A 27,265-nucleotide genomic window follows, 5' to 3' on the forward strand; every position below is an offset into this window, starting at 1 on the left:
GATAGCCCTCTGTAATGTGGGTGGGCCTCATGTAATCTGTAAGGCCTTAAGAGAAAAGACTGAGGTCTCTTGTGGAAGAAGAAAGTCTGCCTCCAGACTGTCTTTGGACTTGAGCTGCATCTCTTCCTTGGGCCTCCAGTCTGCCAGCCCCCAGATGCAGGCATGTGCGGACACACACACACACACACACACACACACACACAGACACACACTCTACTGGTTCTGTTTCTCTGGAGAACCCTGACTCATACAGATCCCCATCTCCAATCACTGTTGTCTCCACACTTTTGAAAACGACTCTGCTTATTCTATCCTAAGCAATAAGCCTTTGAAATGTTAGGGCATCAGCTTCTGCATCTTTGCACAATGTCAACCTTAACACAGTACCTACTGCGTAGTTGATACTTCATAAACATCTGTTGAACACTTTTGCTCTCACAGTTTCTCTCCTGTGAAAAGTCTTAGCTCATTCAAACCCTACTCACCTTTGAAGGTTTGGGTGAAATTTCTTCTCCACTGCAGAAGACTTCCACTTCTCCCTCAGCCATTTTGCTTTCTCATCCTGCTAAGAGCAACTCTCAGGCTATCAACTCTTCCCTATGTACAGCTAGTGGCATCCAGGCCTCATGATTAAATGCAAGTTTTCTTCCTTCAACTAAATTGTAAGCATCATTCCAACAGACTGTGTTTCACACTCTCTTCATAACCACATCTAGCAACTCCTTTTCCTCTACTTCAGTTTGATGACTTTATGCGTTGGAGTGAACTCTTCGGTTATAATTTGGAATGGCTGAAAAATTTCCCAACAGTTTTACTTTTTGTTTGCCACTCTTCTCATTGTAGAGCGTGAAGAAAATGACCACAAAATATCCACCCAAGCGCCTAGAACTCCTCTAGAGAACAACTCCCTCCTGCATGCCTCAGGAGTGGGAATCCTCCAGGCCTCTCCCTGTGCCCCATCACATTTCCTCTGCTCATCTATTCTCTACATTCTGAATATCAGTGTCTACCCTTTCTACTCCTTGGCATTTCAACAGGGATTTAAACTAAAAGAGAAAGGGATGGGATTATAATGGTGGAATAGTTTTATGCAATCTTTACATTAGAAGGAATTTTCAGGGTTTATTTTTCCATCCAATACATGAATCTCTTTGAGTGAGAATAAGGCAACAGGAGAAGGTGTTTTTCTTTGTTAGCAGTAGTGTCAGTGAGGGTTTGGGGGAACTTCTAGGTACCCATTACATTTATCTTTAACACCAGCTCTGCCTCTGGCTAATATTTTCTGCTTCTGGGCTTTAGCAACATGGATTGGTGAAGCAGTGAAACAGGCTGAGCCTGTTCCTATGATGTCAGGTAGGAATTCTGACAGTGTTACTTCAGGAGCTGGGAAACATGTCTGTGAGGAGTTTTTGCAGAAGACAGTGGGGCAACTCTGAAAGGGGGCATTCAAAGGAAAACCTATTGACAAACCTGTGTTAGGTTTTATTAGCAGACTGACTTTTAAAAAATCAAACAGGGCTGGGCACAGTGGCTCACGCCTGTAACCTCAGCACTTTGGGAGGCCGAGGCTGGTGGATCATCTGAGGTCAGGAGTTTGAGAGCAGCCTGACCAAAATGGTGAAACCTCGTCTCTACTAAAAATACAAAAAATTAGCCAGGTGTGGCAGCAGGCACCTGTAGTTCCAGCTACTAGAGAGGCTGAGGCAGGAGAATCCCTTGAACCCGGGAGGTGGACGTTGCAGCGAGCTGAGGTCATGCCGTTGCACTCCAGCCTGGGCAAAAAGAGTGAAACTCCGTCTCAAAAAAAAAAAAAAAAAAAAAAAAAAAAAAAAAAAAAAAACGTCAGACACAAAAGTAGACAGATTAGTGTTATGAATCTCTATGTTATCATCACTCAGCTTCAACTAAAATGAAAGTTATGCTATTAAAGTTTCACCTATCAACTAGCACCCCCATGCCTTTTTTGGCTAGAGTATTTAAAATAAAATCTCACCTATTATGTTCTTTCATTCATATCTCTATGCATTTCTAACTCAGTGATTCTTAACCAATCGACACTTGCCAGTATCTGGAGACAGCAATGGTTGTTGCAGTTTGGTAGGGAATGGTGTTAACATGGCATCTAGGAGGTACAGGCCAAGAATGCTGTTAAGTATCCCACAGTGGCACAGATCCATTGCAAAGAATTACCTCGTCCAGAGTCAAAAGTGTAGAGGTTGAAATAACCTGCTCAATTGGTAAGAATTTCTTTTCTTCTTTTTACCTATTCATTAGCATACCTATCAAAATTGACAAAAATTTCTTAACATCATTTAATATCCAGCCCATAATCACTTTCCCCAATCATCTAGAAATATCTCATTACAATTGGTTTGTTGAAATTATACCTTATATGTCTGGAAGCATCACTATGAAGTGCATATATTTATAATTTTCACTAATAACAAGGTAAATATAAAACTGATTCATTAAAAATCTTTCATAAGAATTCAAAGGATACAGAATTTTGTGAAATGTAGTATTTTTACTTAAGCGTCTTTTTCTTCTTTCTATTTCTACCCCCCAGTGTATTATTTTATAAACCAGTTGATACATAAATAGTTTCTTTGGGGATGATAGATTACTTACACATTTTATATGTAGTAAACATGTATGTGTATGTGTGTGGGTGTGTATCCAACTATTTGTTGGAGTGATTCCTATGATTGAGAACTGCCTGGGCCAAATTTATGCAAAAATCTACATTTTTGTGTAAACTCCCCATGACTAGGGTAACTTGCCCCAGTATTTGAGAATTCTTCATTTCCTAAAGCTGTACAAACATCAGATATCAGTATTTGTAAGCATCGATAATGTAATTTATAATGAAATTCTTTCTCAGCTATTAATGTTAACCATATTATCTTCATATAGCCTTATAACTCATTTGTGCTATTCCATTTTCCTCTGTTCCTTTTATTTTCACTTCTCTTGTAATGTTAGTCTCTTAGTACTGATTTCTGAAGAGTTCATTTACAATTAAAGATATTAACATTTTGTCAAGAATTGCAAATATGTTTTTTCTCATTCTTTTTACTGTAGTGTTTTATTTTTTGGTTATACAGAAGTTGTATATTGAAATATAATCTAGTTCTGTTTTAAAAAAAGTTTTAAAACCAAGCAAACCACATATACACAATGGTGTTTGACTATTGTGTCTCTTTAAATCAATAACAGTTTCCCTTCCTTTCTTCTTCTTCTTTTTTTTAATTTGCTTTATACTATTTCCCACATGCTAGATTTGGCTGATTGCTTCCTTGTGGTAAGGTTTAATTATTTATATATTTTTATAGTATCAGTCCAAGGTCAGGCTTGACTTTATGGCAAGGCATTTTATAGGTGGTGCTGTGCCCTTCTTATTGTAGCACATCTGGGGACACATGTCTGGTTGTCCCACTTTTTTTTTTTTTTTTTTGAGATGGAGTCTCACTCTGTCACCTAGGCTGGAGTGCAGTGGCACGATCTTGGCTCACTGAAACCTCTGCCTCCGGGTCCAAGCAGTTCTCCTGCCTCAGCCTCCCGAATAGCTGGGACTACAGTCATGCACCACCACCCCTGGCTAATTTTTTATTTTTTGGTGGAGACAAGGCTTCATCATGTTGCCCAGGCTGATGTCGAACTCCTGACCTCAAGTGATCTGCCCGCCTCCGCCTCCCAGAGTGCTGGGATTACAGGCGTGAGCCACCACGCCTGGCCTGGTTGTCCTACTTTTAATGATGCTATGATTGATCAATGGGTCTGCATAGAATACTTCAATTTTGGGGATCCATAACATCATTTCCTCTTTCTTTCTCTTTCTCTCTCTCTCTTTTTGCAGATGTTTGTAGATATGTTAGTAGTTACTTAAGGGTAACTGTCCTCAAGGCAGAATGGACTCGAGTGTTTCTTCTGATAGCACTGTAAATGTTTCTTTTTCTGTTGCTTTTCTAATCACTTCTGTGTGTGTGTCTGTGTGTGTGTGTATGCTTTTTTCCTGTGTATTGTGTAATCTTTCCTGTATATTGTTTCTTCCCAGAACTTATCATAATATGGGGATTATAAATTTTTTTGATGTCAATATTAAGTGCAAAATATGTGTATTTAACATAAAATTTGGTTTATATCATTGACTTGAATTTTAAAATCAGAGGACACTTTCTCTTGGAAACAGGGTAAAATGACTTTTTATTTGTGTTGTTGATTTTTTTCAGGGGGTGATGGTGGACTATATCTCCACATCACTGCCTAAGTCTATTTTCTTGCCATTGGCATCAATGGCAAATACCCAGAAAACTTCTGAGAAAGCCAGGAATTGATATTCTCCCTGGAGAACACTATTCAGATATGAGCTTTCTGAATTTGGAAAAGGGCTTTATGTGCTTCACAAAGAAGCATGAGAATCAGGTCCACAAATTTTAGGGGCAGAGAGTGAAGTCACAGGTCAAAGGAAACGATCTCTGTTTTCTTTGACATGTAACTGGTCACTGGTCACAGCAAACCCTCTTGCATGTTGCCAGTTGCACTATTGGTGGCATCATTCCATCCTAACAAAGACAGAGGTGCACAAACCGCACACTACAGTGATAAGTCTGAACTGCATAAGCTGTATAAACAGCCATTTCACTGCTACGTGGTCAAATAAGTATACATCAGGATGTGTTCTTACACTATTCTGTGACATGGTACAACCATTCTTATGATGCATCAAAAAGTTATTAATGTCAGTGACAAGGAGAAAGAGGTCCGAAGCTAGTGAGAACAACGAGCCCTGAGTGCCACTGCACTGGTGCTAAGTAAGGCAGGCACACAGGGAAGCCCATCTCTCCTTTCGGGATAACTAAGAAGGCGCTGAGTGCATTACAGCTGCAGTGCTCTTGAGACAGCCCGGGAGAGTTAATGCCTCACGAAGTCCCTTCCATTTCCAGGGACTGATGGTGAGCCTCAGAGAACAGAGTTCCACCTTTAGTAGTGGAAACAGTGAGACAACCACTGATATGAGCGGATCATAGTCACCTTATAGTCACATGCCGCAGGGGAGAGATGGCAGGCAGAATTTGACATAGCTCAGCATACACTCTATCTGGATAAATATAAGATGTGAAGGCTAATCAAGGACAAATGAAAACAGTATAAAGATACAGTGATTCTATTCCTCTTTAGGTGCCTCCAGCTACAGTTTACTAACATATGGCTGGTGATTGTTGGTTTTTAAATCAAGGTTTGAAAGAACATTACTCCACCTTCCCACCAACTCCTACAGACACACACACACACAGACACACACACACACACACACACACCCTGATTTGTCCTACTAGCTGGTGCTTAATGTCGATGCTGTAAATGCAAAATGGCCTGACATCAACTTACATACGGGGGTACTAATGCAAAACAGCTATTCTCAGGAAAGAGCAGAAAGAGGTGACCACCTCCGCATCTGTCCTACAGCCTGATCATCAGAGGTGTGTTTCCTGTGTACCTGGATTGTCAGAGATAGAAAGCAGGCAGTGAAAGTACCCGTGGAGCTGGCTGCAGGGCTACCCTGAAGTAGGGATTAGCTTTGGCTGTCTTCTAGTACTTAGTTGCAATAGCAGCCACTCAATCAGCAGTGGCCACATAGTATGTAGCAATTTTTGTGAAGAAAAATTAGCCTCCAGCAAAGGCAATCAGACAAGTTAAGATACCAAAGAAAAGTCAAGTTTTCATTTGTAAGCCTTAGAAAAAGACTAGCTGAAAGGTATGGGGGAATCTCAGGTCAGCTTTTCTCATCAAGTCTTTCTTAACTGCAGTCATAGGCATCATCCTCATGGAAATTTCTAACATAATCAGATCTAGCTCTACCTTTACTGTAGAAGACAGTTCTGGAATTCCAGCTGCTGTCCTTCTTTGATAAACTGCCTTGCTCTAATTATTTTTATGTGAAGAATTACTGCTACATGGAGCTTAATCTTCCTGGTACCCAGGTGCTAACCATTTGGATGGAAATACACCAGTCATGATTTTGACAAACTTCAATTTAGTTACTCACTATGTTCTCTGAAATTCCATATCTCTTTGATAGCTGCATATGTTTACGCTATGCTATTTTTCTTCCTGAGGGGTAAATCTGCTTCTGTTAACCCTCTTCTCCTGGTGTTACTGCTGCCCCTACTGTAAGCTGATGTGTAGGTGTCCTCTTCAAAGCCACTGCTGACCACTGGGCTCTGCGTTCTTACAATAAGAGCAGTCTTTACTCTTTCCTTTCATGGGTGGTGCTTTCAGTGTAGATCCTGGTAGAGACTCCATGGCAGTTATGGTGGGACTTACACCTCCCTTGCTGGCAGTTGTGATAAGATATTGAATCCCAGCACAGATTACTCCTGACCTGTGTGTCACATGTCCACAGGCCAGACCCAGATAACCAACACCGAAAGCATCTCGATAGCTTTAGGCATAATGGTGGAGCCATGGCTGTTGCAGGTCTCTTAGGGTCCTCACTGAGAGCTGTCAAGACACCTGTTCTGCTTAAGCCTCTGCTTCCTGTCCATTCACTCGCTTTATACGAGAACTATGGCAAACATCAGATTAGGGGGTCATGGGCTTCAACTTTGTCTTCTCTAGAATGGCCAAGCGAATCAGCCTCCATGCTGGGGATACCTGTTTTCTTCTGCTGTTTTTTTTCCTCTTAAAGACTTAATATTTTAAGAGCAGTTTTAGGTTCACAGCAAAATTGAGAGGAAGGTACAGAAATTTCCCAAATGGTCCCTGCCCCTGTCCCTGCCCTTGCACAGCCTCCTCCATTATCAGCATTCTCTACCAGTGTGTTACATGTGTCACAACTGATGAACCTACATTGATATAGTCACATGAAGCCTATTGTTTACATTAGGATAAACCCTTGGTGTTGTATATTCCATGGGTTTGGACAAATGTATGCTGAAATATGTCCATCATTCCAATGTCATACAGAGTAGTCCGACTGTTCTAAAAATCCTCTGTGCTTTGCCTATTCATGTCTGCCATCCCGCAGCCCTTCATCTGTTTATTGTCTCCATAGTTTTGCCTCTCCCAAAATGCCATATAGTTGGAATTATATAGTATGTAGCCTTTTCAGTTTGACTTCTTTCATTTCATAACATGCATTTAAAGCTCCTCCATGTCATTTCATGATGCCGTAGCTCATTTCTTTTTAGCACTAAATAATCCATGGTATGGATGTCCCAGAGTTCATCTGTTCACCTGAGGAGGACATCTTTGTTCTTTATCAAATTTTGGCAATTATGAATAAAGCTGCTATAAATATCCATGTGTAGGTTTTTGTGTGAACCAAACTTTTTAGCTTCTTTGGGTAAATACCAAGGAGCTTGATTGCTAGATCTTACCGTAAAAGTATGCTTAGTTTTGTAAGAAACTGCCAAAGTATCTTCCAATGTAGTTATATTTACTCTGCTTTTGATAAATTCTGTGTCATCTTTTCAAAGTAGCTCAATTGTTATTTCTCCGGGAAGCCTTTCCTGCCAAGAGAGAGTTAACTATTCCCCCTCCCACATAAAATTTCCTTGGAGATATATATTGTTTTGCACCTACCTTTTCTATGTACATCTCCCCTCCTAGATTATTGGATCCTAAAGGTCAAATCTCAAGTATTATTTATCTTTATATCTCTAGCACTTAGGATGTGCCTGGCGTGCATAGTGTAGGTAATCAATCAGTGATTGTAAAGTGAATTAAACTGATTGATGTAATCAGTGGGCTTTTTAAGCTTGTTATCATTACTTTAAAAAGGAAGAAACAAAACATGAAAGACCAAATGCATCTGTGAACCACCTTACCCCTATCCCAACCCTACTTGCCATATACATATTCACATACAATTTGACTGTGGACACTTGAAAGGTGCACTTTGTGGTTATGGAGCACTGACATACTCAAACATGAGAATTAAGGCTTCCTGTGCAATTCTGCAGTATTACCTAGGAATGAGCTGCTGGCTGGAAACTCTGCATATGGAGTTCAAAGCTACCTGTTCACAGACATGTGCCTGGGAATACGCTAAGGATTCTTCTGACCCCCTTAATAAAGTGGCTTCCTCACAACACCTGGCTTTCTACTGAATGGTGATAAAAGAGGCTTAATGAAAGTCAAAGCCAGCATTCATTCCCCTCTCTAACAATTTTGCACAGAAGGTTGGCTTTTTCTCCAAGCTGTTGCTGGGTAGTGATATGGCATCATTGGGTTCAATGGAATTCAATATAACAGCCTTATTAAAAGAAATCAAGTAGACTGACAGAGGCAGATTGGATAAATGCTGAAATATTTGCATACTGGTGGAGAGTACACATACTGACCTCTTAAATTGTTTCATGCACAATGATTTCAATTCAGGCTTACTTTGATCTTTTAGATTTTTGCTTCCTTTATGGTTGAAAGGCATTTCATATTCATCTGACATGGTAATATGCATAATCTGTCAAAGCAGAAGCTTGTTCTATTGCTTTCTGTAGAGAATAGCTTGTAGTTTATGCTATATTCAGCAATCCACTGCTAGGTCAGCAGTGAACAGGGATGCTAAGAAAAGCCTTGGAGCAGATAGCGGAGCTGATCAAAGCCTTTTAGGTGATCTTAAAAGTATGTTTTAGGTGTTTTTGATTCACAGAGATGGAAGTGACTTTAGAGAACATAAGTGGAAGTCGCTTGCCTCTGGGTCATGCCACAGAACATCCTTTTGAGGTACATAGGTACACGGGCATCCAGTTTTTAAAAGTCATTCAAGAAGAAAATTCCATTATCAACATTTATCAAATGGAGTTGTTAATAACTTTCCCTAATAGAAAGATCTCTCTTAAATTGCAGCATTTTTCATATTGCAATTTCTCTGCTGACTTTTTTTTTCCCCACAGTGGAGATGAAAGAAACCATTCATCATCCTCTTATCACATAACAAATATATGAAGACTCTCTAAGTCACCACTAGGCATTGTCTTCGTTCTTTTCTCACTCCCAATGCACTAATCACTTTGATTATTGTCACAATCCCTGACAGGTTTCCCAAATCTACAAATATCAACTTTTGGAACATATCGTTTATGAGCACTTAGTGGTATGAGTAATGAGGTGGTGACTGCTTGGTTCTGGAGGGTTATATAGGGTGAATGTTTTTTCCAAATTGGATTTGCTTTAAGAAACCAAAATTTATTTAAACATCTATCATATGACAGGCACAGTGCTGATTTGTGCTGCCTGTGAGCTATGTTTACTTTAGATCATTCTGCCAGAATAAAGTTAATTCAACCTGGGGAGGTAGAGGAGTCAGAGTAGCCTTCTCAGAGCTTCAGTCCTCACAGACACTGGGTGCAGGAGCTACATAATTGGGTAAGAACCACTGTGGCAAAGAGGCAGCAGATGAAGCTTTTCATATGTGTTTATTATACAAGCGACTATTTTACATAATTTCTTCTATCACCATGAAATTACAGAACACCGAGCTGAAAGAACAAAAGATCATCTGAGCAAGTCCATCATATCAGGTTGGGTGATAGTTTGCCACCCAGGAAAGATCTCAGCTCCACAACTTACTAATAGTGGAGCTTTGAGAAAGTTGCCTAACCTCTATGAACCTCAGTTTTCTTATTTATAAGTGGGAATATTAATTAGCACATTGCAGTGTTTTCATGAAGATTCAGTGAGATAATATATGCAAGTATGATAGCTATTATTAATTTATACAATTTTATATGTGCTACTTGGAATTTTCTAGGAATGGAGTCACTGTATCTATTTCCATGTTTCCTAGTATTTTATTAATCAGGTGACTAAGATTTCTTTCTTGTACTCAACTGAAATCTAACCAGTTTTGGGTGGTTTTGTTGATGCTGACTTCCTTCCATGTCCTCTAAGAACATAGAAAACTTGTTTCTGAACTTGTTAGTCAAATGTTTGAGTACTAGGAAGAGTAATGGGCAACTTTACATGTACCATACACACATTATCCAATTTAATCTGTTTCCCTCCTGTGAAACCATAGTATGGTGATAGAACAAGTCTTAGAGACACTGAGGAAGGTGCCTGGATGTCACATAGAGGGCCTGGATTCACTGCAGGTCTTTCTCCCCTTTTTACTTTGCTGTGCTGCCCCAGGACACATATTCAGTCTTCACTTCTGCAGACTAAATAATCTCATTAAAAAAATTCAGTAACCAGCTATTGATAAGGGGAATAAGATAAAACTATTGTTTTTGAAATATAAATAATGTCACCAGCTTCAAATCCTTTTTGGAATGAATAATAATAATGGTGATGTTGGGTTACATGTGAAAGGTGTGCTTTAAATATGAGTGGAAAATTAAACCAATGATTAGTAGTAGTAGGTTCAAATTATTCCAGTTTTGGTTAGTTTTGGCTGAGTTAGAAGGATTAATATTTTCCATATCATCACACCTTTACTTACTGGTTTAACAGGCTTTAACTCAACATGATCCTGGTAGTAGGAGTGTGTATCAAGTCCACCTATGAAATCAACTGAAAATATAACATAGGCCAATATGAATAAGTGTGTGAAAAATACACACAATATTAATGTTTCAGGTAGAATGCATAAGAGCAAAGTTAACAAAAATATCCATTCACCATAAAATGAAAAAATATTTAGCAAAAAGGACTACTAAAAATATTGTCAATGAGCCAAAAAGAGGAAATTTTAAAAATACACAAATAACCTGGATTCATAGGATCTGAAAAATAAGTTGTTATTGGTTTCAGTAAAAAATGAAGTAATATTAAAAAGCATGAGATTTTAAATAATGTGTTTGTCCTTAGGCATACAGACATGCCCTTTCTCCTTACATATCAAAAGATATACTGTCTCCTCTTGCTGCCAGAATCCTTTTTGTTTCCTTAAGAATATGTATTGAATCATTAGAAAGGCATTTGAGAAGCCACACAATCTATCTCCATGCCTTCTGTCCCCAAGTCACCTCCCAAAAATAAACATCTGCCTTTTGCAAATGTTTTGTTTCCTGCCTAATGGCGGAGTAACTGGCTGTCTGTATAGACTTCTCATCTTTGTAATATTCTTTACAGTTTCTTTTGGTTTTGATCAAAGCCTCAATCTTTTCTTCTCCCAAATCTAGTGTACATATATGATCTTTGTTTCTCCTGTTTCATAGTCCATTAAAGATACTAATTACTTTAAACCAAGCTTTGGTTGTATTATAGCACTCTAACATTAACAGGCATACAGGCGTGTAGGAAAACTGAACTCTCAAGAGTGTGTGTGTGTGTGTGTGTGTGTGTGTAAATGCCAAGCAAGTTTGCTAAATGGAGGACATGTGTAGTATGTTTTAGCCCAAATATTTGCCTCCATACAGAGTATCAGTTTTTGGCAAAAATTTTATAAAACAAAACCCATAAGTAGTACCTGTTTATGATTCTTTTCACCAAATACAGACACTACAAAATTCTAAGTCTTCTCAAATCAACTTCTGTTCCTTCAGGTGCAGAAAATACATTTGTCCAATTAAAAACTGGGACTCCATTCTAAAATGTCCTTTCTCAAGTCAAGATATCTCAAAGGGAAATTATAAAATTAAAAAATCAATTATTGTGCAACATTTTGAGTTCTCATTTGTCTTTTGCTTTTGTGAGGATATAGTTCAATGTTTTCTGTAACCTTTCAATTATTACAATTTATGAAGAGTTTTGAAAGTTTTTTTGGGGGGTGCTTTGGTTTGTTGAATAATCAATTTAAATTTTGCAATTGATCTTGAATGTAATGCAACTAAAATGTAGAAGATTCGTTTATAAAAATACAGACATTTTAAGAAACTTAGGTTGATTTACAAAGTAGTTTTTCAAAGGCCGAAATAGTCAGAACTCAGATTGATAAAGGGAAGGGAAGAGAGAAAATGTATTCTTTTATGTTGAAGTTCCTTTTGTTTTCAACATTGGCCTCATCACAAAAACATTCTATTTTATTTACTCTAAATGTGTGTGTGTGTGTGTGTGTGTGTGTGTGTGTGTATACATATATACACATTTTGAAGACACTTAGAATTTCTGTTTTCATCAGTAAAATAGTGCTGCTTTATTAGGATGCAATTGTAAGTTTCTTGTGCACTTGAATTCCAAATACAGTCCTGCTTCATGTATTTTTTAACCTAGTAAGAATATTTTTTGTTGTTTTTTTAAGCCATATGTTGTACTTCACAAAATTTGTATTGTATTATTTCCACGAAATAAATAAATTTATCTGTAATATTTACTACTTAATTAGATTATGACAGGATTTAAAATAATATCAGAGTTTTGCTTTGGACAGAATGAACATCTAAAAGGCTTATGTTTGCTGGTCATGGTGGCTCATGCATGTAATGCTAGCACTTTAGGAGGCCAAGGTGGGCAGATCATTTGAAGTCAGGAGTTTAAGACCAGCCTGGCCAACATGGTGAAACCCAGTTTCTATTAAAAATTAAAAATTTAGCTGGACATGGTGGCACACGCCTCTAATCCCAGCTACTCGGAGGCTGAGGCAGGAGAATTGCTTGAACCTAGGAGATGGAGGTTGCAGTGAGCCAAGATCATGCCACTGCACTCCAGCATGGGCGACAGAGGGAGACTCTGTTTTCAAAAATAATAAAAATAAAAGAAACAAAAAATAAAATTAAAAAAAAAGGCTTATGCTAAGCCAGGTGCAGTGGCTTATGCCTGTAATCCCAGCACTTTGGGAGGCCAAGGCAGGTGGATTGCTTGAACTCAGGAGTTTGAGAACAGCTGGGCAACAATGGTGAAACCCCATCCCCATTAAAAAAAAATTCAAAAATTAGCTGGGTGTGGTGCCATGTGCCTGTAGTCCCAGCAACTTGGGAAGCTGAAGTGGAAGGATGGTTTGAGCCTACAAGACAGAGGTGGAGGTGGCAGTGAGCCCAGAATGTGCCACTGCACTCCAGCTTGGGAGACAAAGCCAGATCCTGTCTAAAAAACAAAACAAATAAACAAACAAATTTAAAAGGCTTATGCTAATTATATGAATTGGATTAAAAAAGTAAAATCATTTAAATAAGTTAATTGGTGGTCTGTTGAAAGCATCTGATAAACTAATATAATTCCAGTACTATAAACTGGTATATAAGACTGGTATCATTATTTTAACTCTGAGAAATTCTTCTCCTAGTGTGTCAGTGCATTAACCTACACTTCCAGCTGCTCTCCAGTGACCCTACCAGCTGGATATGGTGGGAAGAGTTGCTGGTAGGAGCTGTAGATTGCAGTGTTTCTTCCACATCCACTGAGACTGGAAGGAGTTAGCCATCTCCACTACTCCTACTGAAGTAGGTATCTTTCTCAGTGATCAGGTTGCATACTGCCTTTGAAAGGAAGATGCTAGTTATGTTTTGTCTTTTAAGTTTTGGAGAAAAGAGAGTGGTATTGTTGGTTTTCTTACAGATTTAACCATACAGTTAAAAGAGAATTCTAAAAAAAAAAAAAAAAAAAAAAAAAAAAAGGATTCTGTTGATTGCTCAGGCATCTCACATACCTTGATAAGACTATGATAGAAACGGGAAGAATTGTCTACATACCCATTCTAGATTTTCCTAATACAACTATCAATAGTAATATTTCATTTGAAAACTAAAAAATGCAGGACAAAGTCTAAAACAGATAAAGTGCCAGGGCAATTTGTATAAGCAAGGGCTGTTTTAACCAAATTAGGACATCTGGTCCCTGCGATTGATGGCACTATAAATCAGCCACACCTATGTGTTTTTTCTTTCTTTCTTTTTTAAATTGTTATTTGTTATTTTTTTTTTCTTTCTTTTTAATTGTTATTTGTTTTTTGGCTATACCTTCTCTGCATATCAGAAACTTAGCATGATGTAAATGTTGTAAACTCTAGAAATAAAATGTCACATATAGGTAAGACTTAAATTATCAGATTCTAGAACTAGACAAGACTATCAAAAATTTAACTATTAAGGAGGAATCATTGAAAAGTAAGTAATAAAGAAACTGAAATATCAAGAATTCTTCATGGATGGGACAGAGAAATGAGGCTTTTTGGCCATGGAAGCCACCAAGTCCTCAAGATGAGGATGTTTTCATATTAAAAAATAGTTTGTCATGCATGCATCAATATTTCCCATTTGCTAGAGTGGGATGACAGTTCAAGTAAAGGGGCAAATGAAAGTGTACACAGAGGGCGAGTTTACAGATTATGAAAGCTTTTTTAAAATGACATCAAGTGCTTTAAAAATGAAGAAATTTTAAAAATAGAAGACTTAAAAAAGACTTGAAAACAACTCATTAGGAAAGACCTTCAGTTTTTACTTATGTTTGGGGAAAGGCAGTCATATTATACCTATAAGAAAGTAAAGCAACTCTGCATTTTTAAATTCACTTTCTTGAGAAAGATAGGAGAAGAGAAGATGCTGAATTAAGTACTTTCTTCAGTGGAAATAAGGGTGTGCATTTCAATGAAACACGAAAATAAACAGAAAAGGCATGGACAGGTTTTCAGAAGTACTAGAAAAGGAAGATTGGAATAAAAACATCCAAGGAAATCTGTAGTTATAACAGCAAGAACACTATACAGGGATCTTCAGCAGAAAAGATGGAGCAACAGAAGGAAGCATCAGGGCACAGCTTGCTGGGAGCCTGCAGGACAGTGAAATTGAGTTCCATGTGCTTTGATTATTAGATCCTGGAAGTGAAAAATATATTTTAGAAAAAATAACAACACAATTAAGAGTTGGCATCAACTGTCCAGAAAAGTCAGCCACACAGAGGGCCACTCTCTACACCCATTCTCAGAACCTGAGGTGTTACCATCAAAGATCCCCTGGGGAGAGCCTGTAGCCAGGAAATCCCTTTGTTTGCAGTCCTTTCAAATCTTCTTGCTGTGCCAACTTCCAGCAGCACAGCCAAGCAACTTCTTGGAAGAAATAATATTACTTGTAACAAAATATCTTTGTGGTTATTCGCTCTAGCCATCACCAATTCCTGACAAGGATTCTCACAGAACCGAAGAAATTACAGAGCTACTTTAGATTTATAGCAGTATCCTACTGTGCAAATACAGACTTGTATTCTACTTGTAAAAAATACACCACCAATAGCAACTGTTCTGTTTGTCTATGGGACACTCTGGGTCACAAACGAAGTTTCCATTAGATAATTCAGTGCTACTGATTCAGTTCCCCACTCAGCCATGGCAAACCTGATTGACTTTATGCAGAATCAAAGGGGAACTCAAGGCAATTGATTTTTCTTCATCCCGTGCCGCTGTTCAGGAGGCAACATGTGCAAGGTGGCTGGCTTTCAACCCGGCAGCTTCCTATGAGAAATAGTTCACTACATGTCATGTGAAGTTGAAGATGTAGCCCTTCGGGGGCTATGGGAAGAGTCACCCTCAGCTCTGAGAAATTTCCTGTGCTCCTCAGAGGCAGTCTAAGTGCTGATGTTTCCCTTCTCTTATGGAAATGCTTGCTGCTTATTGTAAATCCAGAATCGATACTTGGATTCTCCTCTGTGGGCTGGTGTCTATTTTCCTGTACATTCATGCACATCTCCTCAGATTTTCAAGATTCTGCTGAGCTGAAAGCTCAGAACATAGGCATGAAGATGTGAATTAACACCATTAGATGAAGAAAGAGAGGTTGGAATTGGGCAAATCCAAGCAATATCTTCTTTTATCATCTAGACATTACATTAGTAATGCCTCTGGTTTTATAAAGTATGGCAACTTTACACAATTTAAATTTTAACTTATTTTTCAAGTCTGATCTTAAACATATTTTCAAATTTGATAACTACTTTGTTTTCATCTTTGAAAAGATACTTTTAAGTTGTAAATCACTTCTAATACACAGAAAAATGTAGAATATAAAATAGCAGATGTTTGTGTTTCCACTTTAGGATTAAATATTTTTTGCTATATTTTCTTCAAATTTCTTTTTATTTTAAGAAATACTGGCCAGGTGCGGTGGCTCACGCCTGCAATCCCAGCACTGTGGGAGGCCGAGGCGGGCAGATCATGAGGTCAAGAGATGGAGATCATCCTGGCCAACATGGTGAAACCCCGTCTCTACTAAAAATACAAAAATTAGCTGGGCAGGGTGGTGTGTGCCTGTATTCCCAGCTATTCCGGAGGCTGAGGCAGGAAAATTGCTTGAACCCATGAGGAGGAGGTTGCAGTGAACCGAGATTACGCCACTGCACTCCAGCCTGGGCGACAGAGTGAGAATCTGTATCAAAAAAAAAAAAAAAAAAAAAAAAGTGTACCAAATCACAGATAAAGGTAAAACTCTCTCCTTCATCCTCTTGACTTGATTTTATACATCAGGCAGATCTTGTTTTGAATTCCAGCTCTACACTTATTAGCTTTGTAACTGTGGGCAAATTATTTAACTTCTAAGTGGCAGTTGCTCATATGGGCAAGCTGCTTGCTCTAGTTATCTATTGCTGTATAGCACACAACCACATAATGGTGTCTTAAAACAATAATCACCATTTGTTTTGCTCATGAATTGGTACATCTGAGCAGAGCGTAGCAGGAAAGGTTTATTTTTGCTAAATACAATGTTAGCTGGGGCACAGGAGGCTGCAGCAGCAGCTATGAGGTGGTGCACTCACATGGCAGGCAAGTCAGGACAGGCTGTTGACTGTTTGCTTAGCTGGGGCTGAGGGCTGGAGACCTTGTTGCTCTCCACAAGGGCCTCTCCATGTGGCCTGGGCTTCCTTGCAAAATGATAGTTGAGTTTAAGGGTTAGTAACCAAATATAGCCAGGCAGAAGCTGTGTCGCCTTCTATGATCTGGCCTGAAAAGTCACTCAGAGCCACTTCCATCAAACTCGATTAGTCAGGACAGCTGCCAAGCCTGCCTGGGCTTAAAAGGCAGAACAGCAACTCCACTTCTTGATGGGGAAGTTAGGCAGGAAATATTGTTGTGACCATTATTAGCAATTAAATTCTTCTACAATGGCTAGTACTAATAGTGACTTCCAATGGGTTTACTATGAAGACTGACAAGAAAAATGTATACTATATGCAGGATAGTGCCTGGCTAGCCCTTGGAAGGAGCTCAAATATATTAATTTAATTCTTTTTCTTCACTAGAACTTTAGTTCATGTTTGTTTCCCCAAAGCAGATGTCACGGGACTGCGGAAGTCCTAGGCATTCAGCAAGTGTTTGCTTTTTCAGTGAAGGAGGGGAAGGGGTTAATAATTGTAAGGTTTTGAGAATATTTAGTCATGGCTCTTATTATCTTTAGGATCACAGATCTCTTATAATCTTATAAAACTTGAGGAACCCCTTTGTAAGAAAGTGCACATTTGGCCGGGCGCGGTGGCTCACGCCTGTAATCCCAGCACTTTGGGAGGCCGAGGTGGGTGCATCACGAGGTCAGGAGATCGAGACTATCCTGGCTCACATGGTGAAACCCCGTCTCTACTAAAAATACAAAAAATTATCCGGGCGTGGTGGCGGGCGCCTGTAGTCCCAGCTACTCGGGAGGCTGAGGCAGGAGAATGGCGTGAACCCAGGAGGTGGAGTTTGCAGTGAGCCGAGATCGTACCACTGCACTCCAGCCTGGGTGACAGAGCAAGACACCATCTCCAAAAAAAAAAAAAAAAAAAGGTGCACACTTCTGTATCCGTTAAATGATTTTATTTCATGGGGTTCATAGCCCATTGCATTTATGGACTCCAGGTTAAGAGCCTCAGATTGAGACTTTTGCCTCTGACTTGGATACACTTAAAGTGAAAACGTGCCATTTCCAGTGAGCTCAAGCCGTCATTTATGTCCCATATTTAACTATATTCACCAAATAATTAACCAGGATGTAGGCATTTTGTTTCACTCCAGCTATGTTGCACACTGCCTCGTCACCGAATTTAGGAGCACAGAGCCCCTATAACATTGTGTTTAGGTCAGAGAAAAGACAAGACTCAGGAAACTGAGGGACAATTAACACATTTATTCTGAGGTTGCTTTCTAGTCCATCATTGTTCCTGCCATGTAGGTATTAGGCTTTTCTAATCAGCATTTATTTTACAAGTTGCCAAGTCCAGCAATAACGTCTTAAAGAAACATCTGAAGAACTCAAATATGGGGGCAGTTACACTGTGATTTGCTTGTTCCGTGATATAAATTCATAAGGAAAAAGCTGGGGAAGAGGCTTGACATCAACTTAGTTCACACAGAGAGACCCTTCAAAGACTGCAGAGAGGAGTTCACAGCACCCCACCATAATGAGGGCTTTTAGGAGAGACCAGTTATTTCAGAGGTAGCTAGCAATTAAACCCTGCTGCTGTTATGAGAGAATGAGCTACTCTGCAGTGTCACTGATCTGTTGCTGTCTCCTGTCTGAACAATCTGAGCATTCAGTAGGCACGGCCTGCTGTGTCAAAACACAGGCCACAGTTGGGGCTGCTTATGGCATACCTAGTGGCCGCTAGGGCACCGTGATGGGTCTGCTGGGCACAGTGGACTTCACAGTGCCTTAAAACATTGTTTATGTCCCGGGGGTGGTTGGGGCTGTGCTACCCCCTGCCTGAAATAACTTTGTGACCCCGAAGAGCTGTCCAAGCAGGCAGATGATGCCCAAGTGCCAGCTTTATGACTATTTATGGTTGTTTTCTTTATGCTTCAGGAAATTTAAAATCTCTTCCACCTTTCAGAAGGCATGTGAAATTGAAGAGAAGCACATGAGACCAATGAAATGCTCCATGTTAAGCCAGTTCCAGCTGAAAGAATAGAATATGCAGTCCCAGAGGCTGCATTGTCCAGATCAGAGTTTCCCAACATTTTTTACCTCTTTCTACTCGGCAATACTATGCAAAATGGATGCTTCTACTCTATCTTGTCCCCCTCAGTCTCAGGTACTTATGTGAAGAACTGATACAGTTCAATTGTCCTTGATGGCAACTTGTTCTGACAAACACTGAGTGCAATCCCCAAGAGTCTGGAGGGTCTGGAAGCCTCCCCAGCTCTGTCTCGGATCCTCATTCTTCCTCATTGTGAGACTCCTCACAATGAGAAGGGAGGCAATAAGAGACCCGTGGTCTTCAAACTGGAGAAGATGTGCCCCAGGTGAATGTAAGACCTCACAAATGGTGTGTAGGCATGGCAGAGTGTTCAATTTCAAGAGACTTAATTCCAAAATTTATGTGCCTTTGAAAAAGTATGGCCATTCTGGACCTTGCTTCTTTCATTCCTTTCTATAATCATCTTCTTTCCACTTTGCAAGGAGAGGTATTTATCTCAGCCATCTGGAACCTTAGCTTGGTGCATCATCCTGGCAGAACAAGCCTTCGGGTCACCAAACAAAGTGGTAGTTTTAATTTTGTATGCTGATATTAACAAAGTAATAGCTACTAATAAAAAGGTAGCTGGCTTTCAATCTTTTGCTTCCAAAAAAATTGAAGAAGAACCTCATCACTAGTAGCACTTTAAAAATAACTTTAGATGATAGGTCACCATGTATCTTTGGGCACAAAGCTCAGCCTCTTTATCTACAGGGTTAACCTTCTGCACATGTTGTATCTCCTTCCCTGCTTTATTTTTTTCTCTTTTATACTTGTCACTATTTACTATGCAATATTGTATATTTTACTTAAAAAATGCATGTGTTGTCAGACTCCCTCATTACAAGTTAAGCTTCATAAGGGAAAAATCTTTGTCGGTCTTCTATATAGTTTTGCTCCCTGCTATAACCCTCAAACCTAGAACAGTGTCTAGTACAAAGCAGGTCCTAAAAAGTACTTGGAGAAGGAGGGAATTTTAAAAAATTGAGTGACATTGTTACAGCAAATTTCTTCCCATTCTCCTATTTTTTCTGTGAATTTTTCTATAAATAAATACTAGCACCAAATATTGGAAGTATTTGAGGTAGCCCATCATTCTAGCAATAACTAATATTCATCCATGAAGACATGAACTGATTGAAACAAAACTGCTGCATTCATTTCATTAAGAGGTGCTTTTCCAATAATATTTCATTTTATGTTTAGGACTTATTCATCAAGATTTGTAATAAATTTATGTTTGCTCAATCATGTTGATGGCCAATAATTGAAATTATATTCCCATCCAAAGAAGAAATTAAACACTTAAAAATTTCCAGTTTACAGGGAAAATTAATTTTTTGGGGTGAATAAATCTGAAAAGATTTGCAAGCCACCACACTGATTTCAGTAAAATGTAATTGAGAAAAATTAAATATGTCTAAATGAATGGGAGAATATAAAAGATTAATGGATTTGAAACTCAATATTTTAAAATACCAATTGATCTTTGGAGCAATTAATCTATGAATTCAAAGAAAGCCCAATAAAAATTTCAGCAGTTTAATAAAAATGCTGATTTCTAAAATTTATGTGAGAAGGCAAAGACTCAAGATAAGACAACATTGAAGAAGAACCAAGTTGAAGAACTTATACTACCAGATATCAAGACTTTTTTTCAAGTAAATTACAGTAATTAAGAGAGTATGCCATTACATAAGAAAGGACAATAGATAAATGAAATGTATGCCATTACATAAGAAAGGACAATAGATAAATGAAACGATAGAGTTAAAAAATAAATCTACTTGATTTATGACAAAGGTGTCATCATAGGACAACAGGGAAATAATAGTTTTATATATATGTTTCAATGGGTTTTTGGCAAACAGGTGGTGTTTGGTTACACAGGTAAGTTCTTTAGTGATGATTTCTGAGATTTTGGTGCACCCATCACCCAGGTAGTATACACTGTGCTCAATGTGTAGTCGTTTATCCCTCACCCACTCCCACTTTTCCCCCCATTTCCCAAAGTCCATTATGTCATTCTTATGCCTTTGAGTCCTCATAGCTTAGCTCCCATTTATAAGTGAAAACATACAATGCTTGGTTCTCCATTCCTGAGTTACTTCACTTAGAATAATAATCTCCAATTCCATCCAGATTATTTTGTTCCCTCTTATGGCTGAGTAATATTCCATGGTGTATTTTTATATATATTTTATACCATATAAAAATATAATATACCATATAAATGTAAAAATATAAATATATATATTTTTAAATGTTTTCTTTGTGTGTGTGTATATATATATACATATATATACACACATAGATATATACATATATATGTGTATATATACATATATACACACATATACACACAAACACACATAAATATATGCCACATTTTCCTTATGCACTTGTTGACTGATGGGCATTTGGACTGGCTCCATATTTTTGCAATTGTGAGTTTTGCTGCTATAAACATGCATGTCAAGTGTCCTTTTCATATAATGACTTTTCCTCTGGGTAGATACCCAGTAGTGGGATTGCTGGATCAAATGGCAGATCTATTTTTAGTTCTTTACGAAATCTTCACACTATTTTCCATAGTGGTTGTACTAGTTTACATTTCCACCAGCAGTGTAAAAGTGTTCCCTTTTCACCACATCCATGCCAACATCTATTCTTTTTTGATTTTTAAATTATGACTATTCTTGCAAGAGTAAGGTGGTATCACATTGTAATTTTGATTTGCATTTCCCTGGTAATCAGTGAGGTTGAGCATTTTTTCATATGTTTGTTGACAATTTGCATATCTTCTTTTTAGAATTGCCTATTCATGTCTTAGCTCACTTTCTGATGGATTTGTTTGTTTGTTTTTTTCCTGCTGATTAGTTTGAGTTCCTTGTAGATCTTGGAGATTAGTCATTTGTCGGATGCGTAATTTGCAAAGATTTTCTCCAGCTCTGTGGGTTGTCTGCCTACTCTGCTAATTATTTCTTTTGCTGTGCAGAAACTTTAGTTTTATTAAGTCCCATCTCTTTATCTTAGTTTTTGTTGCATTTGCTTTTGGGTTCTTGGTATGAAGTCTTTGCCTAAGTCAATGTCTAGAAGGGTTTTTCCAATATTATCTTCTAGAATTTCTATGGTTTCAGGTCTTAGATTTAATTCTTTGATTCATCTTGAGTTTCTTTTTATACGTATAAGGTGAAAGATGAGGATCCAGTTTCATTCTTCTACCTGTGAGTTATCATTTATCTCAGCATCATTTGTTGAATAGGGTGTCTTTTCCCCACTTAATGTTTTTGTTTGCTTTGTTGAAGATCAGTTGGCTGTAAGCATTTGGCTTTGTTTCTGTGTTCTCTATTCTGTTCCATTGGTCTATGTGCCTATTTTTATATCAGTACCATGCTGTTTTAGTGACTATAGCCTTGTAGCATAGTCTGAAGTCAGATAATGTGATGCCTCCAGATTTGTTATTTTTGCTTAATCTGGCTTGGGTGTGTGGGCTCTTTTTTGGTTCCATGTGGATTTTAGGATTTTTTTCTTTTTTTCTTTTTTTTTTTTAGTTCTGTGAAGAATGATGATGGTATTGTGATGGGAATTGCATTGACTTTGTAGATTGCTTTTGGGAGTATGGTCATTTCACAGTATTGATTCTATGTATCCATGAGCATGGGGTGTATTTCCATTTGTGTCATCTATAATTTCTTTCAGCAGTGTCTTGTGGTTTTTGTTGTAGAGGTCTTTCACTTCCTTGGTTAGGTATATTGTTAGGTATATATGTTAAGTGTGTGTGTGTGTGTGTGTGTGTGTATATATATATGGCAGCTAGTGTAAAAGGGATTGAGTTCTTATTTGATTCACAGCTTCATTGCTGTTGGTATATAGCACTGCTACTGATTTGTGTATTTTGTATCCTCAAACTTTACTGAATTTATTTATCAGATCTAGGATCTTTTTGGGTTAGTCTGTAGGTTTTTCTAGGTATATGATCATATCAACAGTGAGCAGTGATGGTTTGACTTTCTCTTTACTAATTTGGATGCCCTCTATTTCTTTCTCTTGTCTAATTGCTCTAAGACTTCCAGTACTGTGTTGAACAGAAGTGGTGAAAATGGGCATCCTTGTCTTGTTCCAGTTCTCATGGGGAAAGCTTTCAACATTTCCCCATTCAGTATAGTGTTGACTGTGGGTTTGTCATACATGGCTTTTATGACCTTAAGGTATATCTCTTCTATGCCAATTTTGCTGAGAGTTTCAATCATAAAGGGATGCTGGATTTTGCCAAATGTTTTTTCTGCATCTATTGACATGATCATGTGATTCGTGTTTTTAATTAATTCTGTTTGTGTGGTGTATCACATTTATTGACTTGTGTATGTTTTTTTTTTTTTTTTTTTTTGAGGCGGAGTTTCGCTCTGTCTCCCAGGCTGGAGTGCAGTGGCCGGATCTCAGCTCACTGCAAGCTCCGCCTCCCAGGTTTACGCCATTCTCCTGCCTCAGCCTCCTGAGTAGCTGGGACTACAGGCGCCCGCCACCTCGCCCGGCTAGTTTTTTTTTTTTGTATTTTTTAGTAGAGACGGGGTTTCACTATGTTAGCCAGGATGGTCTCGATCTCCTGACCTCGTGATCCGCCCGTCTCGGCCTCCCAAAGTGCTGGGATTACAGGCTTGAGCCACCGCGCCCGGCCGACTTGTGTATGTTAAACCATCTCTGTGTCCCTGGTATGAAACCCACTTGATTATGGTGGATTATCTTTTTAATATGCTGTATGCTGTTGGATTTGGTTAGCTAGCATTTTGTTGAGCATTTTTGCATCTATGTTCATCAAGGTATTGGTCTGTAGTTTTTGTTGTTATTATATCCTCTCCTGATTTTGGTATTAGGGTGATAGTGGCTTCATAGAATGATTTAGGAAGAATTTCCTCTTTCTCTATCTTGTGGGATAGTGTCAATAGGATTTGTACCAATTCTTTGAATGGCTGACAGAATTCAGCTATGATTCCATCTGGTCCTGGACTTTTTTTAATTGATATATTTTTTAAAATTATCATTTCAATCTTGCTGCTTGTTATTGGTCTGCTCAGGGTTTCTAGTTATTCCTGGTTTAATCTAGGAGGGTTGCATATTTCCAGGAATTTATCTATCTTTTCTAGGTTTTCTAGTTTGTACACATAAAAGTGTTCATAGTAACCTTGAATACTCTTTGTCTGTGTTATTCTTTGTAATATCTCCCATTTTGTTTCTAATTGAGCTTATTTGGATTTTCTGTCTTTTCTTGGTTAAATTTGCTAATGATCTGTCAATCTTATTTATCTTTTCAAAAAACTAGCTTTTTGTTTCACTTATCTTTTGTATTTTTTTTTTCAATATATTTGGTTCTGCTCTGATCATCGTTATTTCTTCTGCAGGGTTTGGGTTTGGTTTGTTCTTCTTTCTCTAGCTCCTTCAGGTGTGACCTGAGATTGTCTATTTGTGCTCTTTCAGACTTTTTGATGTAGGCATTTAATGCTTTAAACTTTCCTTTAGAATTGCTTTTGCTGTATCCCAGAGGCTTTGATAGGTTGTGTTACTATTATTGTTCAGTTCAAATAATTTTTAAGTTTCCATCTTGATTTCATTGTTGACCCAGCAATGATTTAGGAGATTATTTAATTTCTATATATTTGCAGGATTTTGAGTCTTCCTTTTGCAATTGATACCCAATTTTATTCCACTGTGGTCTGAGAGAGTACTTGATATAATTTCAATTTTTGTAAATTTGTTGAGACTTGTTTTGTGGACTATCTTATGGTCTACCTTGGAGAATGTTCCATGTGCTTATGAATAGAATGTACATTCTGCAGTTGTTGCATAGAATGTTTTGTAAATATCTGTTAAGTTCATTTGTTCCTAGGGTATAGTTTAAGTCCATTGTTTCTGTGTTGACTTTCTGTCTATATGACCTGCCTAGTGCTGTCCGTGGAGTATTGAAGTCCCCCACCATTATCGTGTTGCCATCTATCTCATTTCTTAGGTCTAGTAGTTACTATTTTATAAATTTGTGAGTTCCGGTGTTAGATGCATATATATTTAGGATTGTAATATTTTCCTGTTGGACTAGTCCTTTATCATAATATAATGTCCCTCTTTGTCTTTTTTTTTTTTTTTAACTGTTGTTGCTTTAAAGTTTGTTTTGTCTGATATAAAAAACAGCTACTCCTGCTCACTTTTGGTGTCCATTTGCATGGAATATCTTTTTCCACCTCTTTGCCTTAAGTTTACATGAGTCCTTATGTGTTAGGCAAATTTCTTGAAGACAGAAGAGACTTGGTTGGTGAATTCTTACCCATTCTGCCATTCTGTATTTTTTAAGTGGAGCATTCAGGCCATTTACAATCAACACTAGTATTGAGATATAAGGTATTATTCTATTCGTCATGTTAGTTGTTGCCTGAATACCTTGCTTTTTTTCTATTGTGTTATTGTTTTATAGGTCCTGTTAGATTTATGCTTTCAGAAGGTTCTATTTTGATGTATTTTGAGGTTTTGTTTCAAGATTTAGAGCTCCTTTGAACAGTTCTTGTAGTGTTGGCTGGGTAGTGGCAGATTCTCTCAGCATTTTTTTGTCTGAAAAGACTATATCTTTTTTTCATTTATGAAGCTTGGTTTGTTGGATACAAAATTCTTGGCTGATAATTGTTTTAAGGAGGCTAAAGATAGGACCCCACTTCCTTCTAGTTTATAGTTTCTGCTGAGAAATCTGCTCTTAATCTGATAGGTTTTCCTTTATAGGTTACCTAATGCTTTTGCCTCACAGCTCTTAAGATTCTTTCCTTTGTGTTGACTTTAGATAGCCTGATGACTATGTGCCTAGGCAATTATCTTTTTGCAATGAATTTCCTGGGTGTTCTTTGAGTTTTTTTGTATTTGGATGTCTAGATCTGTAGTAAGGCCAGAAAATTTTTCCTCACTGATTCCCTCAAATATGTCTTCTAACTTTTAGATTTCTCTTCTTCTCCAGGAACACCAATTACTCTTATGTTTGGTTGTTTAACATAGTCCCAAACTCCTTAGAGGTTCATTTTTTTCTGATTTTTCCTTTGTTTTTGTTAGATTGGATTAATGCAAAAGCCTTGTCTTTGAGCTCTGAAGTTCTTTCTTGTACTTGTTTGATTTTATTGCCGAGATTTTCCAGTGTATTTTGCATTTCTCTAAGTGTGTCCTTCATTTCCAGAAATTGTGATTGTTTTAAAATTTATGCATTCTATTTCTCTGGAGATTTTTCCATCCATATCCAGTAACATTTAAAACTTTCCTTAAGTGGTACTTCACCTTTCTCTGATGCCTCCTTGAATAGCCTAATAATCAACCTTCTGAATTATTTTTCTGGCAATACAGATATTTCTTGTTGGTTTGGATCCATATTGCTGGTGAGCTAGTGTGATCCTTTGGGGGTAGTAAAGAACCTTGTTTTGTCATATTACCAGAATTGTTTTTCTGGTTCCTTCTTATTTGCGTGGACTATGTCAGAGGGAAGATCTGGGGCTCAAGTTCTGCTGTTCAGATTCTTTTGTTTCATGGGGTGCTTGCCTTGATTTGGTGCTTTCCCTCTACCCGTAGGGATGGGGCTTCCTAAGAGCCTGACTATAGTGACTGTTGTTTCTATTTGGGTCTAGTCATCCAGCAGAGCTACTGGGCTCTGGGCTGGTACTGGGGTGTGTCTGCAAAGAGTCCTATGATGTGAACTGTCTTCAGGTCGCTTGGCCATGGTTACTAGCAACTGCTCCAGTGGAGGCAGCCGGGCAGTGAAGTGGACTCTGTGTGGGACCTTGGTTATGGTTTTGTTTAGTGCACTGCTTCTCTTGAATGCCGGTTGTGCTGGCAGTAAAGTTGTCACATGGAAAGACTCAGGACCTCTGGTTAGCCAGGATGTTACAGGTGGTGAAATTAGCTGTTGTCTTCTCCTTTCTTGGGGCAGTGTTGTTCTTTTATGAGTTGTTCTTTTACGGTTTGAGTTGGCTAGCCTCCAGCCAGGAGGTGATGCTTTCAAGACAGCATCAGCTGTGGTAGTATAGGGAGGATACAAACTTCCCCTATGGTCACCTGGAGTACTCAGCTCTCTCAGGTTGAGGGCAGGGCCATTAGAGCTCCCAAGAGATTATGTCTTTTGTCTTTGGCTACCAGGCGGGTAGAGAAAGACCATTAGCTGGTAGCAGGGTTGGGCGTGTCTGAACTCAGACTCTTTGGGCAGGGCTTGCTGTGACTGCTGTGGGGTATGGAGGTGTGGTTCTCAGGCCAATGGAGTTATGTTCCCGGGGGAATTATGGCTGCCTCTGCTGTGTCACACAGGTTGCCAGGGTAGTGGGAGAAAATGAGCAATGATAGGTTTCGGTCAGTTCTCATGCAGCCAGAAAGGCCAGCCTCACTCCCACTGTGTCCCCGCCAATAGCACCAAATTTATTTCCAGGCAACCAGTAAGCAGGGCTTAGAACTTGCCCCA

General features: G+C 38.5%; 1 protein-coding gene across 3 annotated transcripts in view; it reads right to left on the minus strand.

Annotated features, from left to right (window-relative positions):
- NKAIN3 (sodium/potassium transporting ATPase interacting 3) overlaps positions 1–27,265 on the minus strand; it is a 1,223,038-nt gene that overhangs the window by 38,344 nt on the left and 1,157,429 nt on the right. Inside the window, exon 7 of one of the 3 annotated variants that reach the window (XM_050802087.1) lies at positions 10,445–10,515. The exons of the other annotated variants lie outside the window; for them this stretch is intronic. Within the exon in view, the coding sequence (XP_050658044.1) occupies positions 10,445–10,515 (71 nt within the window). The remainder of the gene's footprint in view (positions 1–10,444; positions 10,516–27,265) is intronic. 3 annotated transcript variants of the gene reach the window in all.

This window comes from Macaca thibetana, chromosome 8 (genome assembly GCF_024542745.1).
Source record: "Macaca thibetana thibetana isolate TM-01 chromosome 8, ASM2454274v1, whole genome shotgun sequence".
Taxonomy (NCBI): Eukaryota; Metazoa; Chordata; class Mammalia; order Primates; family Cercopithecidae; genus Macaca; species Macaca thibetana.